Source organism: Mus pahari, chromosome 18 (assembly GCF_900095145.1).
Source record: "Mus pahari chromosome 18, PAHARI_EIJ_v1.1, whole genome shotgun sequence".
NCBI lineage: Eukaryota > Metazoa > Chordata > Mammalia > Rodentia > Muridae > Mus > Mus pahari.
This window is the reverse complement of record NC_034607.1, coordinates 11,013,455-11,038,775: the sequence shown is the minus strand read 5'-3', so window position 1 is coordinate 11,038,775 and position 25,321 is coordinate 11,013,455. Positions and strand designations below refer to the sequence as shown.

The following is a 25,321-nucleotide window of genomic DNA, read 5'->3' as shown; positions in this document are numbered from 1 at the left end:
CTGCCTCTGCCTCTGCCTCTGCCTCTGCCTCTGCCTCTGCCTCTGCCTCTGCCTCTGCCTCTGCCTCTGCCTCTGCCTCTGCCTCTGCCTCCTCTATGCTGGGATTAAAGGCATGAGTCACCACGCCCAACTCCCTTACTCCTTTCTCAACTAACAGTTTTCCTGGCTGCTTTCCCTCTCCATTCTAAGCTATAGTTTGGGGAAGTTACCAGCTGCTTTGTGTGCATGTCCCTCTCCTTGAAGTCCCTAAGGGACGCTGGCTGAGAATGTATAAGAAAGGAAGGGCAGGGAGCATTCTATGGACATGGGAGTTCACAAATGCTCTTGCAGAACTAGAGACATGATGGATGGTGACTGGAATTTCAAAAGCCCAATTGCTGCTTCCTCTGCAGTGAGCTGTCCCAGAGGAATGTAAGGATACAGGAACTGAAGTCACATAGTTGATGTATAGGGTGGTTCCTCTCAGTTTCCCCTGCCTGCGGCTTGGCCCTATGCCCAGGGAGAAGGAAGAATCTGGCCCTGCAGTCCTGCTTCTATCCTCCCTGGAGGCCTTGGAAGGGCTAGCCACCTATGTACATTCTGAGGCATGTTTGAAGGGCACAGACGAACGCTGCTGTCTGCAATGTGTTAAAAATCTAAGTACATTTCACCTCTAATGCTGAGTATCTCAAGGCTTTGTGAGGGCAGAATTTTCCCTTTCCTTCCCACAGTCTAACTAAGCTCAACGACAGATTGGGAGCCTTGGTGACCAGTGTGTCCCATGTGTGAAGGTTCCTTACTGGAGTCACAGCATTCTCAAATCTTTGTAGCACTGGTTCTCAATCTTCCGAATGCTGTGACCCTTTAGTATAGTTTCTCATGTTGTGCTGGCCCTCAGACATAGAATTATCCCCTCTCTACTTCATAACTGTAATTTTGCTATTGCTATGAATCATAATGTTAATATCTCTGTCTCCCAATGGTTTTAGCCCACCCCTGTGAAAGGGCAGCTCAGGCCCCCAAATGTGTCGTAAACTACAGGTTGACAATTGATGCTTTAGAGTAACCATCTGGAGCTTTCTGGACTCATCTTTGCAAGGTACAGCTCTCACATCCTGTTCCTCTTGCCCTGATGTACCGTACTACCCAAAATTGCGATATCAGGTCCTAGGGCTTTGATTTGAGCAAGCAAAGGCTAGAGTCACATCGTGGGCTGACTCCCACTGCTCCCGCCTATTAACTGGAAGAACCACCCACTTCTTCTAAGCCCTGATTTCTATATGCTAAACAACACCTGTGCAGAGGTACATTATGTGTCTAATGTGGTCTATGGCAGTGGCTCTTGTGTCCCACTGCTCTGGGTTCCCAAGGACCAACCTTGCTCTCCTGGGTCCTCAGGGAGTTCTAGCTTGGGTAACTGTGAGAGTCTGGTACTTGCTTTTTCTACTAAATTTTGTTCTCTGGCTAAGAAGGGGAAATGGACTTGGATCACAAAGCTCTGCAGTGTTTTCAGATTAGACAAAACAGCTCACTTGAATCTGTCTACACACTTTATACAAAGCTCTCCAGATGAGGCTCTATGCCACAACTCTGTCCAGTGGGGATTTCCTGATGGCATCACTTCAGCCGGGAGAAACAAGGTCACCAATTCCAGGAAGAGCCACACCTTTCACACAAGATGGCTTTCTAAATAATTTTGGTGGAAATGAGTGGTCTGGAGTTGGGGAGGGTAATCAATTAGAAATAAGAGTTGTGTGTGTGTGTGTGTGTGTGTGTGTGTGTGTGTGTGTGGCAGCCAGAGGTTAACTTTAGATGCCTTCCTCGGTTATTCTTTGCCTTGGTTTTTGATACAGGCTCTCTCTTTTTAGCCTAGAGTTCACCAATTTGGCTGGGCCAGCTGGCATTGAGCACCAGGGATCTTGCTCTCTTCATCCTCCTCAGCATGAGGTGATGAGTGTATGCTAATACATCTGCCTTTTATACAGAGATGCTGAGGAACAGACTTGGGTCCTTACTCTTGCACAGCAAGAACGGTCCAGCCATCTCCCCAGCTTGAAAGGTAGATGGGAAAATCTAGAGGAACAGCTACCAAACAAGATGCTCAGTAGGGACTCCAGCTGCCCCACATCTCAGCCCCCATCACCAGAGCCTTCCACTCACTCCTTTGTTAGCCTAGAATTCCAAGCTAAACTTTTGCTTCCAAGTTGGATAATTATCTTACGAAGATTCCTCACAGATGGCTAGCAACGTACCTCAACTAGAATGACCAATTCCTTAGCCCTTGGTGAAAGCACACATGCTTGATCCTTCCAACAAGCCAGACAAGGGCATAGAGTCAGAGATATAAGAAAAATTAATGAAGACTCTGAAGCTTGTGTGTGTCAGAGCTGGACATCAATCGCGGTGTGATGCCAACATTAAACTGGGAATACTTCTGAAAGAGAGGATCGGCTAACCTCCATGTGGAAATCACACCGCATCTTCTGAATAACCACCAGGGTGCAGGTGCAAATGCTTCCTCTTTCATCCAATGAGCAGGATGGTTCATTCTCCTGTCTAGGTTGTACCCCACAAACCAGAGCTTAGAGGAGACATATTGGGCACATGACTCAGGTCATGAGAGTGGAAAACAAAAAGGACAAAGAAAACCTAGACCCTAACATGGGAAAAGGAAGAGAGCACATACGATCTTGGAGACAGTGGGTCTTCACAGTCTACACGACTGGATTAAGGATCACCTGGAAGGTGGAGGTGCAACTCTGGGCACTGTAGAGACATTTCCAGGGAGGATTACCTGAGAACAGGCTCACTCTGGTGTTGTTGGTTTCACCCTTATGAAGGGAATCCAAGAGGATGGAGCAGAAAGAACTACAGGGGAGAAAAGAAAAGCAACCAGACACCAGCAGTACCTTTACTCTGTGTCACAGCTACTGGGAACGCAAACTTTGCCATCCGTCATGTCAGCCCTCTACGGAGTCTGGTCTCTACAACTGTGAGTCAAAACCAAAGCTTTCGTCTCCGAGTTGTTTACATCAGACATTTGTTACGTCATCAAGAAAGTCCATAAACAGAAGTCATAAAACAGAACACTGAAAGTAAGACTTCAAACATACTGAATGTGAATAAATTATACTCCCTGAATCATAGTCCAGTCTCCTCAGATTAAGTTCAGTACAAGAGATTAAAAAAAATCTGAAACACAATTTTTTTTTTCTGATGCCGGTCATAAATATAGACCAATTCAATCCTCATAAGAATCATAGGAAATTGCTACTACTGTTAGCATGATTCTATAGGTGGAGAGTCTAAGATGCAGAATTACACGTGTGATCTCCCAGCCTGCAGTGGACCTTGCGTCTAGTGTACGAAGAAGTGGGATAAAGAATCCCACATGAAGCAATATACCCATCACCTCCCCTACTTAGCTAAATGCTGCCTGACTTCCCAAAGAGAAACGACTTTCCTTATTCCTGAGGAAGAGTCCTAGACACTACCCATGGCCCTTTGGGGCTGTTAACCTTTGACTGTGATACGCACACAGAGACTAATTAATGGCTTTTGAACTGTGTTGCCTGATCACGGCCAGCTTCCGAGTGAAGCCTCAGCCCATCAGGTGTCTCCAGCCTTTCAGAGATGGCAACTCGATGTTGTGATCTACCACGTTTACCGTGAAGAGCCGTTCGATGGACTTACATCATTTCGACTTACATCATTTCTAAATCTGTTTTAAGGAAGCTGACAGTTTTGGGTTGATCTGCAGTTAGAACATCTCTTGCTGCGTGCAGCCCCATCAGCTTGCTGGGATGTGGAGATGGTAGTCTTAGTGAGGGAAGCTGGCTTGGGTGAGCTCTCCTGATACTAGTGATTTCAGATCCTATAACCTAGTTACCTTTGTAACACTGTCTCACGATCCCCTCCCACCCCATTGCTTCAAAGATCTGTTTTCTGATCGAGACCTTACTAGGAAATCAAAGACCTGGGCGGAGGAAATGACTGCAGACTTAGCCTTACTCACCCAAGGATGAACAATGGGCTCAGCCGGTGTGCTCAGCATAGCTTCTGAAGAACAAATCACAAGAAGCAGGAAGTACAACGTGGCTGTCCTTGGCGATCTCATGTCTTCAGGTCTGAGTGGCTTTGCCTGAAAGAAAGGATGATGCTTTAGAGTGATTGATTTAGGAGAGGAAGGAAGAATTGACAGCCCCTGTCTTGAGAGTCACATCACTCAAGGACCTTTGCAATAGAGGGGAAGGGAAGGGGAGGGTTGGGAGGGCTCAAACTGAGGAAGAAGCATTGTCTCTCCTGGGGAGACAAACGTGTCACAGAGGATGAGGAGAAGTGGGTGTTTGGAGATGTTAAAGTGAGTAATACAAAGGTAGCAGGATGGGGGTGGGTACAGGTTCTGTGGACATGATGAAGAGTGGGGTGAAGGGAAGAGGGGAGAAAATGAAGCTAAAGAAAGAAAGCAAGAAAAAGAGATGGACAGTTTAGTAAAAAAAAAAAAAATGCTATTAGGCTGAGAAATGGCATCGTGAGAAAAAAATGCCGCACAAATAGGAGAGCGGGGATTCTGCTTCTCCATCACCCATGGAAAGCCAGGCGAGGCGGCACCATCATAAATCCTGTGCTGCTATGGACAGATCTGGGATGAAACGCACAGAGCCTCCGTAAGCCTCTGGCCAGCCAGCCTGGCTCACACAGCAGTGAACATTAAAGAGACCCTGCCTCAAAGAGGTTAAGGGTGGACATCTGAGGTGGTTCTCTAGCTTCCACGCATGCAGCATGGTGTATGCACACCCCACACACATACACGTGCACAGAGAGATCCCTTTAATATGATGCACTACACGGACTGTACCATAAAAGCATTCAGAGACCTCACCTTGCTTTTGCTACATTCAGTGCACTTTGGTATTTTCAAGTCTACCCCACTCTCTCTTAACCTATTTTTTTCCTTTTAATTCTATTCAAATAAAACCATTCAATTGACCCTTTGACTATATTGATAGGCTAGGGCTTGTTAGTATTTAGTTATAAAAAAAACTCTTTCTGTAGAGTGTTGGAGATTCGAAGGAGGCCTTCTTGTAACCAATGAGTCATTGTTTTATTTGAAAATCAGAGAAAATAATCACAACAAGTACATCCAGAAACAAAAACAAAAAACAAACAAACAAAAAAAGACTTGGCATAAATCTTTCCTTTCTGACTTTGTGTGTGCGTGAGCATGCACACTTTCCATCTTATTTTATGCAGCAGGTCCTTCGGTGAACCTGGACCTTATCCACTGACTTGGCTGACTGGTCAGCAAGCCACAGAGCCTGCCTGTCTACCAGTGTTGAGATTACAGACTGGTTTTAATGTGGGTGCTGGGAGTGGGGAGGGGCTGAACAACATGGTAACACAGCAGGCAATTTCCCCACTGAGCCATCTCTCCAGCCCTCTCCTCAGGGTATTCTATACCCATGTGTGCCTGTGAAAAGAGCCACAGGGAGATTAGGATTATGGTCTAGGGGGCATTATTGTGACCCATGTCCTCAACTAAATTTTCTATTGACCCCAGTGCTTCCTCTACAAAGTGCAGGTCATTATATTTTTCTCCCTTAGCTCTTTCAGAATTTCCTGAGACGCAAATGAGATTAAAAGCCAGGAAGAGGCTCCTGAGATTCTGACTCTGAAAAAGAAAATAATAACAGGGTAAAGCAGGAAAGAAAAGAATTGAAAGAATGAAAGCACAGTGAACATGGCTGGCAACGGTTATCACCTCAGTGGGTCATGAAGGGTAGAGGGCAGCCAGGAGAGCGCTGTCGAGAACACCAGAGAATCAGGATCAGGATGCCACCTGATGAGGGCCGAGATGAACACATCAGGAAGAACTAACTGTACATCAGTCACCAAGAGCCAACTGCCCTTTCCCCTTCCCTGGTGGGATCGAGGGAAACACAAGGCTTTGGGGAACATTTCGGTTTGCACATCTGGCCAATTGATGCATTTTTAAAATTCTTCAACTCAGTTATTTTCGGACAAGGCTTTGTCATTTCAGTTCTGGCGACAGACGTCACAGACCAGATGCATCTGCTGCCGGGACAATGACATATCACGTGGTCTTTATGTACATGTTTTTGGTGCAGGGGTAGGTAGGATGATGGAATCTGTTGATAGCGACTATCTCTACGAATAAATCAGCCCATCCTATATCTCCAAAGGGGTCCTTGTTCAGGAGGCAGTTCAATCTTCTCAGGCCCCAGCACAGGACATTTTATACTGGTTGGCACCGCAATGAGGCAATTAATCAAGGGTCTGAGAACAGTTAGACTTAACCCCTGAAACCTATGGAGGGACTCAGGCACAGGGGAGACTACAGGAAACTCCCACCCTTTACTTCCCAAATGCTTCAGTAAATCGTCCGTTTGTGTTTGTGTTGACCCAAATGTGCCAAGCAGTGTATAATGTCCTGTGCTAGGGCCTGAGATGATTATTTTGCCTCCTGAGAGAGTATCCTTCGGAAATAAAGTCCCTAAATGGTCACATCTGATACACCAATATAGGCTGTGGCCAATACAGTTCCATCTCTCTCTGCTTTTAGCCTCCTTTGAGATGGTTCTTGATAAAGTTTACACTCTTCATTCTGTTGAGACATTTGAAGAAAAACAACAACACATTGTTTGACTCATTTGGAGGTGTGTGTGTGTGTGTGTGTGTGTGTGTGTGTGTGTTTTCTAAGAGACACAGATAGAACCCCAACTTACAAATATCCTCTGGAATGAGGGACAATTGTCAGCTGTACAGTAAAGAAGAGGCATTGTCTGGAAGACAGGAAAGCCACACTCTGGAAGGAAAGCGGTGTCCTAAATTACCGACGACGACTAGTATGACCAGCTCCGTCAAAGGGAGGACCGTGCCAGCTAGAGACCGCCTCTACTATTCAGGCTCCGGCTTCATTCAGGGAAGAAGCTTGAAGCTGTAACACCTCTTAGTCCGCCACTGGTCTTATTGACATGTCTGCCCCCCCCCCCCCAGCTCATGGAGTTCTCACCTATGAGGAAATCTGCAGCGCTCCGTAACTTAGCTAACGGGGGAAATATCCACACTGATATAGTTGAGACCTGGCGCTACCTCCCGCAAACAAGGCCAAGTGTGGTCACAAGTGCCCTTACTCGTAATGCCCCTAAACATGTATACATGCTTCTAGCATGCCTGGGGTAAAGGTCAAAGACACACAGAGAGAGGAAGAAAACTCTATGCTCTCATTCCTGGTTAATCAATTCCTAATTAATTAAAGTATTGGACACTCTGCTTTAAGTCACCTACTTGTGTGAGCCGGCCTATCACGAGACCAGCAGCTGGGAAATGTGGTGTCATTCCCAGGATTGCCCCCGTCATACTGAGCAACTTCCTTGTCAACCCAGACTCCGTCTTCCAGTCTACGAAGGCAGAAGAGGCAGAAGGCAGGAAAGTGCGGGATGATGTCACATTCCGGGAATAAGTCATAGCAATTCTCAGCAACACACGGACCATGCCACGTCTGGCTCCTCAGTTGCCAATAGTGATGGCGCCTTGTGGAGTGACTGTGCACCCCAAAAGGCACAGTGAAGAAACAGCCTGTTTTCTCGAACCTGAGAGGCAGCTTGTACCCGAAGACTGGCTCTTTTCCTAGGATCCCGTCAGCAGTCCTGGATAACCTTGTTTGATTAGGGGGTGAGGAAATGGGCCTCCTGGAGGGTTCAACTCCCATTCATATAATGGCCACATAATGAACTACCACAGGGATGTCAAAGTCCCTTCCAACAGGGCCACTGTGGGATTCTTTTTGGAAATGATTGGTTTTGGTAAACTTCACCCAGCTCTGTCTTGCCATTTTCTCTCATGCACCCCCTCATGGAATACACACAGACATGTTGGATTTTTCAGATGAAAACGCTAAAGCTTAGTGCTAACGATCTCACGGCCAGCTGGGAGTGGAGACAGAACCAAAGCCGTAACCAGCGATTCTTTAGATTCCTGTTAATCGGATTTTTCCTATAGCCTGGTGAACCGTGTTGATAGGACGTTGGATAACTGCAGATGGTAATGGGGATCACAGTTCCTAGGCACAAGGTGGGGCAGCATGCCCAGGGTGGCGCTATGCTCTCTGAGGGTGATGCCCTCTAGGCACCGTAGTTCAAGCCTGTAACTCCAGTGTTCGGGGAATAAAGGCATGAAGATTTGGCTGCATAGTGAGATATCATCTCCAAAAATAAATAGATTGCGTCATTTAACCCTCTAGGCTGTCCAGGACTCTGTGAGACTACTAAGTCGTTCCTACTTCACTTCTCAGAGACAGAAGTAGAAACTTTGTTCAGGGCTCAGAGCCACATGGCCGGTACAGGATGGTGGAGAAACTGATTACCCAAGTGACCTATTGTACCAGGGGAGGGGCATTTGAGCCAAGAGAATTTCTTGATGAAATAGCAGCAATAATACATGGAAAATTTTTCCCCGAATGGAGCAGGTAATCAAAGCATGTATTCACTCGGCCACCAGTTACTGGTGTGACACAGGGCAGATCACTTTATCTACTGAGCTGGAGCTTTCTTAAGAACAAGGGCAAGCATTTGACAAAGAATTGAGTTACAGCAGTTGCCCTTGGAAAATCTTGTGACTCCTTTAAACCCATACAATTCCGTACATGTGTTGCATCTCAGAAGCAGTCTTGACCAGTTTAACTTCGAAATCTAACTGAAGCCATCTACCTCTGATGTGTGACCTGGCCCAGGCCTCCCTGCCTGACCTCTGTTACTATGGCAACAATAGCCACCACCCTTTTTCTTTATCCCACCTCAGATGAGTCTGTCACAACCTTTCTCTCTGGTCCTTCCCTGCTCAGCTCCTAGTGCTTTTCAAAATAAAAGTACTTCACTGGTACCCAAGGCTCCCATGATCTGACTTTTATTTTTTTAATAATGTGCTTAGTAAGCGGTCCCCAGCTTTCCACTACCGATGTTGGCTGACATCTCGGGCGGTATCTAAAACAGGGCAAGAAGTTTTTCCAGTGTTCATACAAAAGCAAAAAGTCAAACCAAAACCATTCTTGCGCGTGGACGGGAACAATTATCAGCAAACTATTTTTAAGTGGTTGGCAAACTAAGATAATCCTGCCATTTACTTGGCTCATTAATCTTCATCTCTCGTAGGCCCAGTAGTCACTGTACATTCAAAGTTTACCCACCCACCGTGTCCAGGAAAGGGCTGCCTTCTAACTCAAGTCCCTTGATACCCGGGGCTATAAATAGTCCCATTCCCTGGACACCTACACATACTAGTGCAGGCCCCGGACCTTCCTGCCTGCATGACACGCATTGTTCCATGAAGCCATGAATCCCTCACCCATCTATTCATGCACCCATTTATTAGGTCCTGACAAGTGTCAGGTGTTCTGCTGGGCTCAAGGAAGTGGCGGTCACCGAGACAGTGAGTCCCGTTGCCATGGAGCTTGGAGTCTAATGAAGCAGACAGACATCACTAAAGAATCAGTCGCTTGAGTCATTGCAGTCGTGACAGTTCTTGAGCAGTTGTTATGTACCCAATGCTGAGAACCAACTATATTCCATCATTTCATCATCATAACAATCCCTCTGAAGTGTTTCAGGCATGCTTTCTAATTAACAGGATGACCTAAAATTAACTGAGCCCACAGAGTGGGTGCTTAAACAACTTTGAGCAAGAATTTAAATGTAGGACGCCTAGAGCCAGTGTGGATCATTTGAGTGGTGTGCTTAACCTTCTGGAAAGCAAAACAAATAAACTAACTAGCTAACTAGCTAGCTAGCTAACTAACTAACTAACTAAGACCCCAGTCTTGAGCTTATAGAAGGTGCCCAGGCAAAGTCTTTAAATAAGCATACACTTCAATTATCTTTAGGAGGGAGAAAGAGAGTGAGTGAGTAAGTGAGTGAGTGAGTGAGTGAGTGAGTGAGTGAGTGAATTAGAAGTTTCCACGTCAAAAACACCATGTGCAAGGGCCCTGGGGTAGGAGAGAACATGGCTCATTCAAGGAGCTATAAGTGGTTCAGGGTGCCTGGACTTCAAAAGAGCAGAAGACAGATGTTCTGTGAGGTGAATGCCAGGGTAGGCAGACCTGATATTGTTGACCACACGATTAGTAAGGTCAAATCAAGAGACGGGTGGGAGCAAAGTCTAGAACCAAATCCAACAGAATTCCAAATAGTCGAGTCCAGGCCAAGAGGATGATTGTTCCTCGATATTTAGGAACAAGGTTAGAGTGACAGGAATTGAAGGGGGCAAGTCATATCCTTGCACACTTATAATCCCAGGGTTTGTGAAGCTGAGGAATCTTCAAGACCAGCCTGAGCTACATGGTAAGACCCTGTCGCCAAAACCAAACATAGAAAACTACAGCAGTGAGCACTGAGAATAATGTGAGCCAAGGAAGTTTGGCATTTGGGGAGGAGGAGGTGGCCAGCAACGTCCAGTGATTCTGAAGTCCGTGGAGGAGGATCTGAGGATGCTCACGGGGCCTTCAGGCCGGATGCTCTTTCATGCAGGGTGGGATGTCTCATGGGTAGTGAGATGGTAACCATCCTGGGAAGAGTTGTCATGTGTAGGAGGTAAGCAGCTGGAGATGGCATGCACGGGACTCCAGAATTTGCTTACAATGGTCTGGGGAGAGGGGCCTCCTTCATTTTGCACCATATACTTGAGTGTTGTTGTATCAATGGCTCTCTTTTTATGAATGGAATGAATTACACTGCACACTAGGATGGTTTCAAAGAAACCCTTGACTGTGACTAAATTTGTTTGGCCTTGGCCTGGGGCTCACTAAAGAGATATACTATTGGGCACTTTGGAAGTACTTTAGGATCTCTCTCTCTTTCTCTCTATCCCTCCTTCCCTCTCCCTTTGTCTTCCCTCCTTTCCTCTACCCCTTCCTTCCTTCCTCCCTCTCCTCCTTCCCTCTCTCTTCTTCCCTTCCTCCTTCCCTTTCTCCCTCCTTTCCTCTCCCCCAGCACCTCGCTGCTCTCTTGTTTTCTGAGGCAGGGTTTCTCTGTGTAGCCCTGGCTGTCCAGGAACTCACTCTGTAGACTAGGCTGGGCCTCAGCAGAGATCCACTTGCCTCTGCCTCCCAAGCACCGGTGTCAAAGGGGTGCATCATCACAGCCTGTCTTGGGAGCTGTCTCTTTATAGCCCTTACCTCCTTGCCCAAGGGTACAGACTTGGAGCTCCTTGAAAACATATCCTTACCAAAATTAAGACTTAGACTAAAGTGGTATGTTCGTTTCAGAAACGCAAAACAGAGTTCCTGGACGGCGGACAGTGGGTGATGGCACCTCATTTCAGGAGAAGCTGTACACACTGAGATTATTTCTCCTGTTTACCGGGGATGTGGCTCAATGTCAGAGCAATTGCCTATCCTGCACAGAGATCTGAGTTTGGTCCTCAGAATTGTAAGGAAGCAAACAAAGAGAAAACAACGTTTGCGCTGGGGAGATGGCCGGATGGGCAATGTGCTTGCTCTGCCCTTTGCCTTAATTAGGATCCCTAGCACCCATATAAGAAAATTGAGCATGATTGTGTGTTCCTATAATCCCAGCTCTGGAGAGGCAGAGACAGGAACCTGCCTGGGGTTCACTGGTGGTTAGCCAGTCAGGCCAACTAGAGACTCCAGGTTCACTGAATCCAAAGCAATAATCAAAAAAGTAGGGAGCTATAGAAACAGACAGACACGCACCCAGTGTTGACCATTGGCTGCCGTGTACACATGAGGGTGTGTATCTTCCCATGTGTGAAAGTGCAGAAAGTGCATGTACACACACACACACACACAGAGAGAGAGAGAGAGAGAGAGAGAGAGAGAGAGAGAGAGAGAGAGAAGATGCCTTCATTCATCTGCATGATGCCTGAGGCTTTGATGTAGATGGGATGTTGCCCACATACAACTTCCCTCCAGATCTACAGAGGTGTAGATTCAAAATCCTCAAGTGTAGCCTTCAGAGGCTCCCAACAGACCGTATATACAACTGCAGGGCTGATAAGTCTTATCTTTGTTGGCCTTATTTAATTCAATGACTCATCCCTGGCACATGCAGGGTTGTAAGGTAAATATTTATTCAACACAAACACGAAACACAATGCCAATTAGAGGATTCTATTGAAGAGATTATTTTCCCCCTTCTATTTAATTTTCCTTTGCCTTGAAATAAGATTCTGTGGCAGCATTGTGTCCCAGCAGCTCAGGGACTATCTGATTACAGACGAACATTTGTTTGTACACAATGGGATGGAGTTTTCCAAAACACACTACCCATGTGTTGGTTCTTGATAACCCATTAGCCTTCTTGCCTCCTTGTAAGTCACTGGGAGATTTTAACCTTTAAGCAGAGATTATCATCTTTAAAAAAAAAAACAAAACAAAACAAAAAAACCATGAAGTTCCTAACTGGGTGCTTATCTATTCTATCTCATAGCTTCAACATATCACAAAGGGGTTTCCCTGCACCGGGCAGAACAATGTCAAGCAGACATTCCAACTGCAGACAGGGGTTAGCCCTGTGGTTGGCCATAGGGAGAGGTTGAGAAGGAGCCCTGTAGATGTACTGCTGTTGGGTGAGTAGTTAAATTACAGTAATAATTTGTGGCCACCCATCAGGGAGGTGGTTTCTAGGCCAAATCTTAACTATTTCACTGCTGGATTGTGGAAAACTCAGAACAGTAGCCATTTGACGTGTGATTTAAAATATTTCAACATGTTGGACTGGGGAGCTGATCCAGTTGGTAAAGTGTTTGCTGTGCAAATTTGAGGACCTGAGTTCAAGCCCAGAGCAACACCTAAAACAGCTGGTTTTGGCAGTAAACATTTGTAATGCTTAGGTGGAGCTAGAAAGATCCCTGTGGCTTGCTGGTCTCTAGCTAAATTGATGACATCCAGGTTCAGTGAGAGACCATGTCTCAAAAAAAAAAAAAAAAAAAAGGTGGAAAGTGACTGAAGGAGATACCAGAGGTAGATATTTACCCTCAACACGCACGATTTCATCCATGCATATGCATCTAGGCAAATACACACACACACACACACACACACACACACGAATACGCACACACACGTGCATATGCACACACAAATACTCCAGTATATTTACTATTACATGGCCATTTTAGCCTTCTGAAGTTGCTCCTTTCCAGCCCTGGCCATACCACCTTCCTGTGATCTGGCGCAGCCACCTATGGTCATGATCTTAAATCTCTTAACATTTTTATCTCTTCCTTTAGGGAGACTGTTCAAGTTTAACAATAAAGAGTACGCTGCGCAAAACAAAACAAAAAATTGCTTAATTTTTCCCTCTGAATGCAATATTCTTAGATAATCTTCGCGTCCCAAGATGTCTTAATTCTGACCACGTGACTTTAGTGTTTCTGATAAATAGCATTTTATATGAAAGAACTTGACAATACATCTCCGTCTCCAGTACTCTCTCTGGTTTCTCACCCATGTCCCCTCCTCTGTGACACCCTTCTCCTTCCCCTATTCTCTCTGCCCCCCTTCTTTTCTCATCCACTACAAGCACCATAGCCTGGGTCTTGCCAAACACATCTGTCTCCTTCAGTTTTGGCCTTTCTTTCTTGACACCTTTGCTTCAGGAGCATGTCCAGCTCCGCAGTTTAAACAGTTGGCATATGTGAGAACACCCCCAAGCCTTGCTTCTACACGGTCCTATTTGTTAAATACTGGGCTTATAACTCCAGCAGTATTATTACTGTCTGGGTCTAAACTTGATCCATCTAAAACAGAATCTGCTGTCTTCTGTGCTAGCTCGAGGCTTTTCTTCTCCTAACCAACTCTTCCTGGATTTGCTGCCTGCTGGTTTCCATTCTCTTGACCTGCAGGCCCAGAGCCCTGTGATTATTCTTGAAGGCAAGAAGCAGACAGGGGAAGGGAATGGCATCTCACCAGCAACTAAGTAACTGATGACACCCTCAGAGGTCACATCGCTTTTGTCCGGCTTGGCTGTTATGCAGTCACATTTGGATGGTGGCTGTAGGCTCCTGAATGCCCTTCCCCCTTCCCCCCAGACCACTAATCCCACACAATAGCAACTGATTAGTTGGCTCAGCATGAACTTCCCTCTAGATCACCACTGTATCTCAATCATTTCAGATGCCTGAGGAAGATGCACAGGCAACACCTGAGGAACACGAACGCAGAGACCCAAGGCCAAACCAGCTCAGCCAACACTCTCTCTGCAAGGTTGGATATAGACGGGTCTACTCACTAGCTTTGACTGTAACTTCTACAAACTATGACACAAACACTAACAGCAAGTGTGGGTTGAATGGATCGCCACCTCTGAGTGTCTTCTCACACAGTTTTTGGCACTGTGGAGCTGCGTTTGTTCCTTTTTGAGCTTCACATATTGTTTGCCTCCCCCCCCCCCACCCACCCCCCCCACCCACCCCGCTTTAAACTCAGTAACAATGACCGATACCTTTTATCAAGCACATCTACAGACTCGACACATCAGGCTCGCTTACTCCTTGTGATACTGCCCTATGAGAACCATCATTGTCCCCCACTTGTACAGTGGGGAAAACCAATGCCTGGATAAATTATGCAATATACCCAGGTCACATAGCAGGCTCTAGTGTCAACTGCCAGAGCCTGACTCTGTAGCCCTTGTGGACACTGTTTCTCATTGTTTCTTTAGGGATGTGTCCTTCTTTGAAATACACCTGCACTTCTCTGCCTAGTTGCTTTTCTGGCCCAGTGGATCACGTAGCACTGCTTTTATGGATTTTTGGAGTGCGGCATAATAATTAGGCAAATAAACTCTGAAGTCAGACTGCCTGAAATATAATTATGACTCTATTACCCACTAGTTATTTAATTTAAAATAATTTAGTCGACCTTCGTATATTTGTTCAACTACAAAATAAACAACGATACCCACACAGGCCTCTCAGCACAACTGAGAAACAGTAATCTTTACAAGGTGCTGGACTTGATGCCCAGGACACAGAAAGCACAAAGTGAATAGATGTTACTGAAATTCTCAGCGCTTGCTCCTTAACTCATGTTAAGTATCTAAAGTAATTACATGGCAAGATCCCCTGTGGGTTTTTTGTTGTTGTTGTTGTTTTGGTTTGGTTTGGTTTGGTTTTTCGAGACAGGGTTTCTCTGTATAGCCCTGGCTGTCCTGGAACTCACTTTGTAGACCAGGCTGGCCTCGAACTCAGAAATCCNCCTGCCTCTGCCTCCAGAGTGCTGGGATTAAAGGCGTGCGCCACCACGTCCGGCGATCCCCTGTGTTTTTAATCTTGTAACATTTAGAGGGCCTTTCTGGAGTCTCTGCTTCTACGGGGCTGTGATTTTAAAGTCTTTACTGTTATGTCTACCTTTTAGGAAGGAAACAAGATTCCAACTCCTTTGAGGCTAGTGACCAGAGTCAAACAGCACGAACTGAAAGGCAGACCTGGCAGGCCGCTCTGGCATTTACGACGTGCCCACAGCCAGTTCATGCATTTCACTGAACACATCCTGTTTACTAGAACATTTAATCAGACTCCATAGGATCTGCAAGCACCAGGCGCTAATGTATCTGCGTCAAGTCGGTGGGGTCATTCCAGTTGAAACTAGAAAGACAATGCCACTGGGGATGCAAACAGGAATGTCTTCTCCATCCTTGCCTGCCAGGCTCCTAACTCCGAATGCTTACAGCCGAGCACAGCCCCGGCTTTTCAGAACTGGAACCAGGTAATGCTGCTTGTAACCACGCTGCCCCACTTACAGCCAGGATTCTCGTTCTCATCCTTGGGGTGTGTAATGGAACCAGTGGGGAGACAGAAGAGCAAATAACAAGCGCACAGGACCCTTGCAGAAAGGTTCTGACCCAATTGCGACCTCGAAGTGCGTGGAACTTCCTCTGGTTCTGGAAAGCTCCTGAGGCTGACAGCAACCGACAGCAGGTATTCTAGTCCTCGACTATCCACATGATGCAGTAATTAGGTGCCCCTTCACAACCCCCAGCAAAGCATTCACCATGCTGCGGAATCGAATGTGCTCGAGATAATGGTGTCAATTCTTCAGTTATCTTTTTAATCTTCCCACTCCTAGCTAAGGAAGGGGTCGGCGGACTGAAAAAAGATCCGAGTTCTCATCCCAGAGGCCTGTAAGAGAGTCCCCTTGTAAAGCTGGTCAAATTACTGTCACTTTCCTATTCTCTCTTCTCATTTTATCCAACAGAACAGGAATCAGATGCCAGTTCTACCTGTGGCCCAGCAAAGGAAGGCGTATGGGTGGATGAAAGTTGTATTTGAGTTTGAGAGACTGAACTGAGATTTACAGAAGACGGATCGAACCCCACTACTCAGGCGGCGGCAGCCTGCCTGATTTTGTGACCACCCTGAGATGCCGTTGAGCATCGTATGGCGCAGCGTGATATGACTGCATTCTGGTGCAGCACGGAGCTTCCCAGCCTCCCAACCACCACCAGGTCAGTGCAGTGGGCTGAGAGGGTTCATTGACTTGCCGACTACTCTCAGTGCAGTGCATTAGCTTACTGACGACTCTGAAGGGGAACTGTAGAAAGCAAGTTGAACAAGATAAGTCTAAAGCAGAACATCCACTCCAGCAGCCCCAAGTGACGCCCCTAGAGTCTGGGCTGTCAAAACCTTGGATATATCAAGAAACTACGAACAACTGAGTGAATTATTAGTACTCTTGTGGGGTTTTTTTTCTCATTTTTCCTTGTTTGCTTTTTCTTTATGAAGGCCCCTCCCCTTCTCTATGACCCACATAGACTTGCTCATTACCATGTTTTTCTTAGACTTTTATGTTTTTACAATATAGAAGGTCGGGTCAGAGAGAGAAGGATACCTTTTACAGATGATTAAGATATTTGGAAGATGACTTATCAAGTAAAAAAAAAAAAAATCAAAGTTTCCATGCCTTCATCTAGCCTTTCTTTGGTTAACCACTTAGCTTTTGAATGATAGACTGATCTATATAGACAGTTAATTTCTTTATTTGCCCCCTTTCTATTTCTAGACTAATGCTAAGTCTGATGTCCTTCAAAGAAAATGCCCAAACTGCTGGTAATCTTAAAGTTTCATCCTTAGCCGGGTGTGGTGGCGCACGCCTTTAATCCCAGCACTCGGGAGGCAGAGGCAGGCAAATTTCTGAGTTCGGGGCCAGCCTGGTCTACAAAGTGAGTTCCAGGATAGCCAGGGCTATACAGAGAAACTCTGTCTCGAAAAACCAAAAAAAAAAAAAAAGTTTCATCCTTAAGAAGTTGTTATTAATATTATTAAAAATAAAAACAACACCAAAAATAGCAAAAGAACAAAAAAGGAGAGGAATTCTTTTTCATACTTTCTAAATTTTAACAAGCTGGACATGTTCCTCTTGTGTCACGTTATCCTTCCACAGAGGAGATTTTAAGTGTCATCAAAAAAAAAAAAATGACAATGTGAACTTGTGGGGGTCTCATCCCGGGCCAGGAAGAACAAAACAAACAAACAAACAAACAAGCCTTTACCTGCTACCACACAGAGCCCTTGAAAGGGAGGTTTTGGGGGAGAGGAGAAGACATGTACTGAGAAGTATATAATTTTAAAACTGCCAAGAGCCAGCCTTCCACAGTAAGAATATATCCATATATTTCTATGTGATTAGGGGGAAAAAAAATTAGCTCACGTCTTACTTCTAAGTTCTTTAGACCCAGAATTAACAAGTCTGCAACCAGCCCTGTCTATATAGCAAGTTTCAGGCCAATCAGGGCTACGAAGCAAGACAGAAGACCCTGCCTCAAAAGCTAGAAAAAGCAAACAAAATGAAAGCAAACAAACACACACACACACAAAAACCCCAACTCTATTAGGCCCTTTCGAAAGGACAACGAGCTGTGATGGAGCTGTACAACCTGACTTTGTACAAAATACACGAAAATACGATTTAAGTAAACTGTATACAGATTTTGTTCCCGACTTTCTACAACACTGAAAGCAAGTCTGACTGGCTCTTAAGACACAAACAACACATCAGCTCCTTTCCCCTCAGCCACGGGCAGGAGGTCTCCGTGCCCCACCCAAGCACTGTCTCTGGGCTCCTTCAGCTGCTGAAGTGCAATGTCCTCTTGCTCCAGGGCACCACCACCATGGCTGCCTGGCTATCCCTACCAAAGAGAAAATCCTAACCACCCCCATTCCCCCCAAAGCAGGCCACACTGCGGACTTCCAACAACACAACATTACCTTCCCAGCACACAGCTACGCTAAAGATTATCAGTCAGAATAGCAGGGAGAACGTGGAAATGTACAAATGCCTCAGGTTGCCAGAGGTCTGGCTACAAAGGGACTCACGGACCACAGAAAGAGAAAAATCTGTTACCTGTCCACCACCGTTGTCGTCTTCAGACAAGCGCCTGCTCTCAACAGACATCTAGAAACTTCTCTGTTTTCCACTACGGGGCCATTGGCCCCGCAGCCTTCTTAGGGGACTTCACAGACAGTCGGGAGTAGCGGGACAGGAATCTTTATGAACAGGTCTGGTCACTCCTTTGCTCAACTTTTGCCTCCAGGAGCTGCAGTCCTCCAAGCTCACGGAGCCATCCCCTAGAGCCTCTTTGCTGTTAGAAAAACAAGAAGCGATTTCCTGGTCCACTTCCCCGGATGGCGTGTGCGATTTCCCTCACGCCCATGGGAAGTCCTTCAGGTCCTCTTATAGAGAAGCCTCTCCTCCAAGTGGAAAGACTTGTTTGAGCAATGCCCCCTTGTTCTTGCTTTTCTTTCTCCAATAGAGGTTAAAAAAAAAAAAATTAGAAATGAAAACGGTGCAAATCAGATATGCGTTAGCACTTAAGAGTGGGTGCTGGGGGATACCTCATATAAACCTCCAACACATGACCATATACTTAGACTGTTGAAGGAAAATTAAAATTACCCATGAGCCCATTCCATTGTCTCTAACAGGGCCAAGAAGTCAGAAGCTAAAAATATTCCAGAGGATGGGAGACCTGTCTGGAGCTTGAGGGAAACCTGTGCTTCAAATATATCTATCACAGTAGGGGACATCTAGTTTCCAGGGAAACTGAACGTTTGTAGATCAAGTGATATTCATTCTGTGACACTTCAACATCATCTCAGCAACAATATTTGAAGATAAGGAGACATGAAGAGGGCTCGTCTAGTCAGCAGGCTCCCGTCACAGGGTTTAATTGTAAACCACAACCACAATTACAGTTTCTGAGCTGAACTCGATCCTGCCTGCCCTTACCATACAAGAAAGGAAACTGGGGCTCGAGGAGAAGCAGTGGCCTGCCCAGGGTCCAAAAAGAGATGGGAAGTGGTATACTGTTTTTAATTGAGTGTGTGTGTGTATGTGTGTGGTGTGTGTGTGTGTGTGTGTGTGTGTGTGTGTGTGTGTGTGTGTGTGTGTGTGGTGTGAAATGCTGCTCAATTTCTGAAACTTTAAGGTCCTGTTGGGGCACAGGAGTCTGTGTGGAAAGTAAGCAATCCCAGATAGTCCCAAGTGTGAGAAAAAAAAAATCATGTACTGTCAGGGTACCGATCTCAGGGCCTGAATAAAAAGAATTCAATCCACGGTCCCACGAATGGCTAGTCACACGGTCACATGTATACCACTTGGAGGTATTAAAACTTAGTTTTACTGCATGGAACTATGATTTTAAAAACTATAGAATGCATAGGCTTTGCTGTAGATCATTTGGAAAAACTAAAGTCCTAGTCCAGATGGGCCAGGGAGGTAGATCAGCATGTAAAAGCTCTTTCCATGCAAGCCTAAAGAGGTGAGTTTGATTCCTGAACCCTGGGTAAAGGTAAATGGAGAAAAATCAACCCTATTAAATTGTCCTCTGACGTGCCTTGACACATATACAAGTGAGTGCGCATGCATGCACGCACGCAGACACACACACACACACTTAATTGATGAGTAACAAGTTTAGAGGTTTAGAGGCCTGGACTGGAGACACGGAGCCTATTTCTGCTTTCTCAACTCTCTCCCTGTGCCACTTGGCCATGCTTTCTCTCCGAGTTCATCTTGCCTTCTGACTATTCTGTCTTTGCAGGGCAGAGAGCAAGTATTGATCAGCCTGGAGACACAAGCTGGGGGAAGCCATCCACCAGGGATCAGTTCTGGGAGCCCCAGAAGACTCTGAAGGGTAAGTGTGCATAAGTCCTTTCTTTAAGTAGCACAGCATTCATATATAACCTGCATGAGTATTCCTACATGCCTAAACCACCTAATTCCCTCAGTTAGCCAATCGAATGTATTGATGCAGCATTTGCTGCATCACTAATTGTGATTCTGGGTTGTTTGGCAGATGATGATAAGTCGTAAGATTCTGTGCATGTTCCGTGCGGATGGAATCATTTTCCAAACAGTTTCAATCCAAGTTTGGTTGAATTCAAGTATGCGAAAACAAAATTAAAGAAGCTTGCCATTGGAGCAAAGAGCATGACCACCCTATGATGTATCATTCCACATTGAAGGCTCTCGGCTGCACTCTTAGAGCTTGAACTGGATGGGGACTTTTTTGTCTGAAGATTAGAGCCTGCTGTCAGAGTGAGCTCCTATACAAATATTATATCATATCATATCATATCATATCATATCATATCATATCATATCATATCATATCATATCATTTTCAATGGTCAGCTGCTTTGGTGGCTTGATTGCAGTTGGCCCTCTGATGTGGAATGGGGAGTTAACAAAGTGGCTTTCCCTTTCCTTCCCCTCAGCCACAATCCCTCCCCGCCCCACTAGCCCTCTGTCACTGGCGCTAGGAACACTCTGTGCTAATCTAACACTTTACAGGGAAAACAATGTCCGGTGGAAAATGGACCTGCCATATGGTGTCAGCTGCAGCGCAGAGCTAACTGACAGGCCACCTTATCTTGTTTCAGCTCCAGGTGCCTTTGGCCATCAGAGGCACCTTTCTCTTTAGATCTAGAAAGTTGGGGTTGGTGGCAAGTTGAACTCTGACCTCAGCAAACTAGGGACACAGCCAGAGTTAATAATCCGTCGGTTGTGTTACCCGTGTTTGTTAACAACAGCGTCTTGCATGCCAGTGCAAACAGAACAGAGCCGTCCAAGAATTTCGGAGTCAATCCTTGTGCATTTCCTAGTATGGGACAAGGCACTTTATTCTTCTGTCCCCCACCCACTTCTTCACTCTAAAATGCTACTTTCTCTCTTTAGGTTTATGGGTGTTATTTTCTCCGCAGAGCACCCTAACTCCTCTGTCCTAAGACACGTGTTTCACCCCACACACCCACTCCACACACACCCCTGCCCTGCCCCCATCCAATGATGCCTCAAAGGTGTCTTTGCCACTACCAGTCTGCAGCTAAATGATCATGTCAGTGCACTGACTTTAAGCACTTTGAGGGAGGGACTGGTATGATTTATTTTACGCCAAAGTCCAGCTACAGAAGTGCAATGTAGTAGATGCTCAATAGCAGCTGCTGACGTTAAGCTGTGCCGAGTCAGTTCTCCCAGCTTGTTCCTGTTCTTCACTACGTGTCCCCTGGCTTCAACTTTGCAATGCTTCCCTGCAGCTTTGTCATGGGTCCCCAGGCGATCTCCACTTTGGTTTAAATATTTGTGTGATGAATCCCAAATGTCTGTCTCTCCCATGGACCAGAACCCCTGACTCATACACCTAACTGCCTGTGGACCATTTCCCAGCTGGGATTTCAACATGACCTCAGTGCATATCCAAAGTGAAATCTTTCCCCTCCCCTCTATATGAGCCATCCCCGTGCCCTTGGCCATCTCCAGCCTTCCGGTCCAAATTCTAACAGCCACGCTGGTATCTCTAGTTACCTCTCTCCTGTCAGAAAATAACGTCCCCAAGAGAAGAGATGATGACCACTAAGTCCCTGGAGAAGACTGAGCATCTGGACAAATCACACAAAGCAGTATTCCCCCAAAATACCTGCCATCCTAAAGGGGAAACCATTCCTTCCTTTACATGTTAATGGGTCAATCCTACTTTTCCCTAATTATAATCAGATTTTGGCAACCTTTTCAGACCCAACATGACCCAAGGTCACCTGTTTCTGCCACTGACTTGTCCTTACACAAGGAAGGCAAGAACAAATAACTAGGCTGTTTTATACTATACACATGGCTTTACTGCCATTTGTGGTGTGCATATTTTGAAGGCACTGGACATGTCTATGCTCAGCCCTAGCTTCCACGGTTGTTGGTCCAGTCACTGCGACATACCCATTCTGCTAAGCATCTGTCACTATCAATCACTGGTGGCATTTGGCAGTGGAAAAGCACATCTCTTCTACCTTCCAAGCCGGCTGAATGCAGTTAACAACTTCTTTCTACCACTTGGTGCCTCCAGTAAAACCTGCCTCGGCCAGAGTCCCAAACACATGCCAGATAGAAACCTGCATTAGGTTCTGCTACCTTCCCTGCCTTTTCCTGGGAGAGGGAAACTTGAAGCATGGCTCTATAGTACAGGGACCAGCAGAAACCCTCACTTGACCCTTCTTGACCTCTACTTGGGAGAAGCTGACGTGAACCCTCAAACACAGCCTTCAGTTCCCTGAGGTGACAGCACTCCTATAGGAAAGAAAAACGCTGGCTGGTCCTATGGTGTCAATCACGGGCCTCAGCTGTGACGCACATGGCATCAGAGTTATTGGGTAACTCCATTTGCCACTGGTTCCCCCTTCCACGGCCCCTCCTCCTCCCCTGGAATCCTGAGGAGAGCAAAGTGTTGAAGGAGCTGCCATTGCCTTTGGCCTGGGAGGAATCTGTTTAGAGGGAAGCTGTACTTTCCCTCTTGAGGTCTCCATGCTAATGTCTGGACACACTGATCAAGCACCTCAGCTCCTCTGGTGCATCCTGGGCCAGATGCTGTGGATCAGAAGACAACGTATTCAGTGACTGACCATGAGTGTAATCTGCAAACACTGGATGCTAGGTTCAGACCTTCAAAGTGCTTCTCCCATGCCCTTTCCGATATTCTCAGTCCTCTTCAGGGCCTCATCATTCCCCACGATCCCCCTACTCCATCTTCAAAAAAGAAACCACAGTCCTTTATGATAGGCGTAATTTCCTATCATGACTAACATGCCTACGACGCAGCCACATTGCCCAAGCTACCAGACTAATAGAAGCCAAAGACTCATGCTCAGCAAGAGAAAAAAATCAAAGTTAAAAAAAAAAAAAAAAGAATAACAGAAGATCAGGTATCTTAGGTTCCTTTCTGCCACTGTGATAAAAACACTCTGTCAAAAAGATGTGGGGGAAAGGAGTTTATTTGATTTATAATTTCAGGTCACAGCCTATCATTTTCGAGGAAGTCCAGGGGGAACTCAAGCAGCTACCCAAGTCACACCCACCATCAACAGTAGAGATAAATGAATGCACCCCTGATTCCTGCTTGCTTACTAGTTATCTTCACCTAATAAGATTCAGGGCCCAGCCTAGGGACTGATACCACCGGTTGTAGGATGGCCTTCCTACTTCAATTAACATTTGAAACAATCCCCACAGATAGACCCACTGGCCAACCTGGTCTAAATAATTCCTCATTAAGAATCTTTTTTTCAGACCATCCAGAGCTCCCTGGGACTAAACCACCCACCAAAGGGTGTACATGGAGGGATCCATGGCTCCAGCTACATATGCAGCAGAGGATGGCCTTATCTGGCATCAATGGGAGGGGAAGCTTTTGGTCCTGTGGAGGCTTGATGCCTCAGCATAGGGGGAATGCTAGAGTAATGAGGTGCTAGTGGGTGAGTGGGTGGAGGAGCACCCTCATAGAGGCAAAGGGGAGGATGGATGGGATGTGGGGATTGTGGAGGGAAAACTGGGAAGGGGGAAATCATTTGAAATGTAAACAAATAAAACGATTAATAAAAAAAGACTTTTTTTTTTTCAGGTAACTGTGGATCTTCTCAAATTGAAACTAAACACCACACCAGGTGACTGTTTGTTCCAACTACCCGTGTTAGGGGGAAGCTAAAAGCCTCAACCAAGGTGACAGTCCCTTGTTAGTGTCAGAGCCAGAATAGAATGAGCTCTTCTATCTTTCCATTCTGTTCTCTTAATTTTATATCCAAGCCCCCTCCCATCCCCCCAGACATTGTCTGTCATCTTTAATTTCCCCCCAAAAAGAAAGAGTTAAAGCAGAGTAGTGGGTCACAAAGGTAAAGCCACATGACACCTCTGTCCTAGAGAGGGGAATCAAATGCCTGCCAACATGTACCCCTTATCTATTTATTCATATAGGTGATGGCACTTTACATACGTGTTCAAAGCACAGTTCCCTTAACAACACAATTTCATTCTCTCCTCCTTCAACAACTCCCAACCACGCACACGGTCCAGGCGCCGGCTTCTCTAAAGTTCAAAGCGCATCAGCACCGCAGAGGATATAGACGGAAAATTCTTTCTCAGACCATGTCCATAGCTAAGCCTTCCCCTTTAACACATCAACCAGCCAGCTTTGTTCCAGAAGGAACTCCATCTACCCAAGCTGAGATCAAGGACATCGAATGTCGTGTCATTGCTTGGTCCTCCCCAGACAGAATCCTAGCCTAGAGTGGTTATGGTGCTTCCATAAGACTGTCACTGGGCTGTAATGAGGAAGCCGCTGGAGAATAAGAGGTCACCGTTACAGGAGTTTGTGACGTGGAAAACTCGTCCATAGAAGAGCAGATTCTAGGACCAAGAAGAACCCAACCATCCTCTGACACCTGTGCACTCTGAACATGGCATTGGGTATTCTCCTGGGTTCTTCAGCCTAAACTTTCCCTTACTTTCCATATAGGCTGTGTCTGTGTGGCCTTCAGTTGGTGCAAAGAAAAATGAAAGTAAACAAAACAAAACAACAACAACAAACAACAACAACAAAAATATAGACTTTGTGACCTCCTTGGAACACACACAGGAAATGTGAGCATGAACAGTTAGGGGTCAGGGAGTGGTCAAAGATGTATTTACTAAACATGCTCGGAGTGACACTGTTCTGCTAGGGGCTTCCATCAACTCTCCAATGTATGCCTCTACAGGTTCCCACACTGAAACTATCAGATTTTTCTCCTCTTCTTTCCCAAGCACTGACCCTCTCTCTGGTCAGCGCTTCACTCTTTGAGACAACATCATATTCCACTCTCCATCCCACTAATGAAAATCTCCACACGCTTCACAGATCCTCTGGGATCTGTTAACTCTGCTTCTCTCTCAAAAATCACTTTATTTCTTGATTTTTGAGTTTCAACATTTCCACAGAGATGCAGGAAGAAAGGTCACGCATATGTGATATATGAAATGGAGGGGCTGGGTTTTTTTGTTTTGGTTTTG

At 45.9% G+C, this 25,321-nt stretch overlaps 1 protein-coding gene across 4 annotated transcripts in view; it reads right to left on the bottom strand.

Moving 5' to 3' along the window:
• The window catches only part of Adgrf5 (adhesion G protein-coupled receptor F5), a 99,401-nt gene that overhangs the window by 51,143 nt on the left and 22,937 nt on the right, over positions 1-25,321 (bottom strand). For 2 of the 4 annotated variants that reach the window (XM_029531246.1, XM_021217836.2), the window contains exons 1-2: positions 18,356-18,619; positions 3,995-4,120 (exon numbers count right to left, since the gene is read on the bottom strand). In XM_029531246.1, the coding sequence (XP_029387106.1) occupies positions 3,995-4,120; positions 18,356-18,406 (177 nt within the window). In that variant the 5' untranslated portion in view covers positions 18,407-18,619. Of the gene's footprint in view, positions 1-3,994; positions 4,121-18,355; positions 18,621-25,321 lie in introns of those variants that run through there. The other 2 variants (XM_029531247.1, XM_029531248.1) reach the window with 2 other exon arrangements.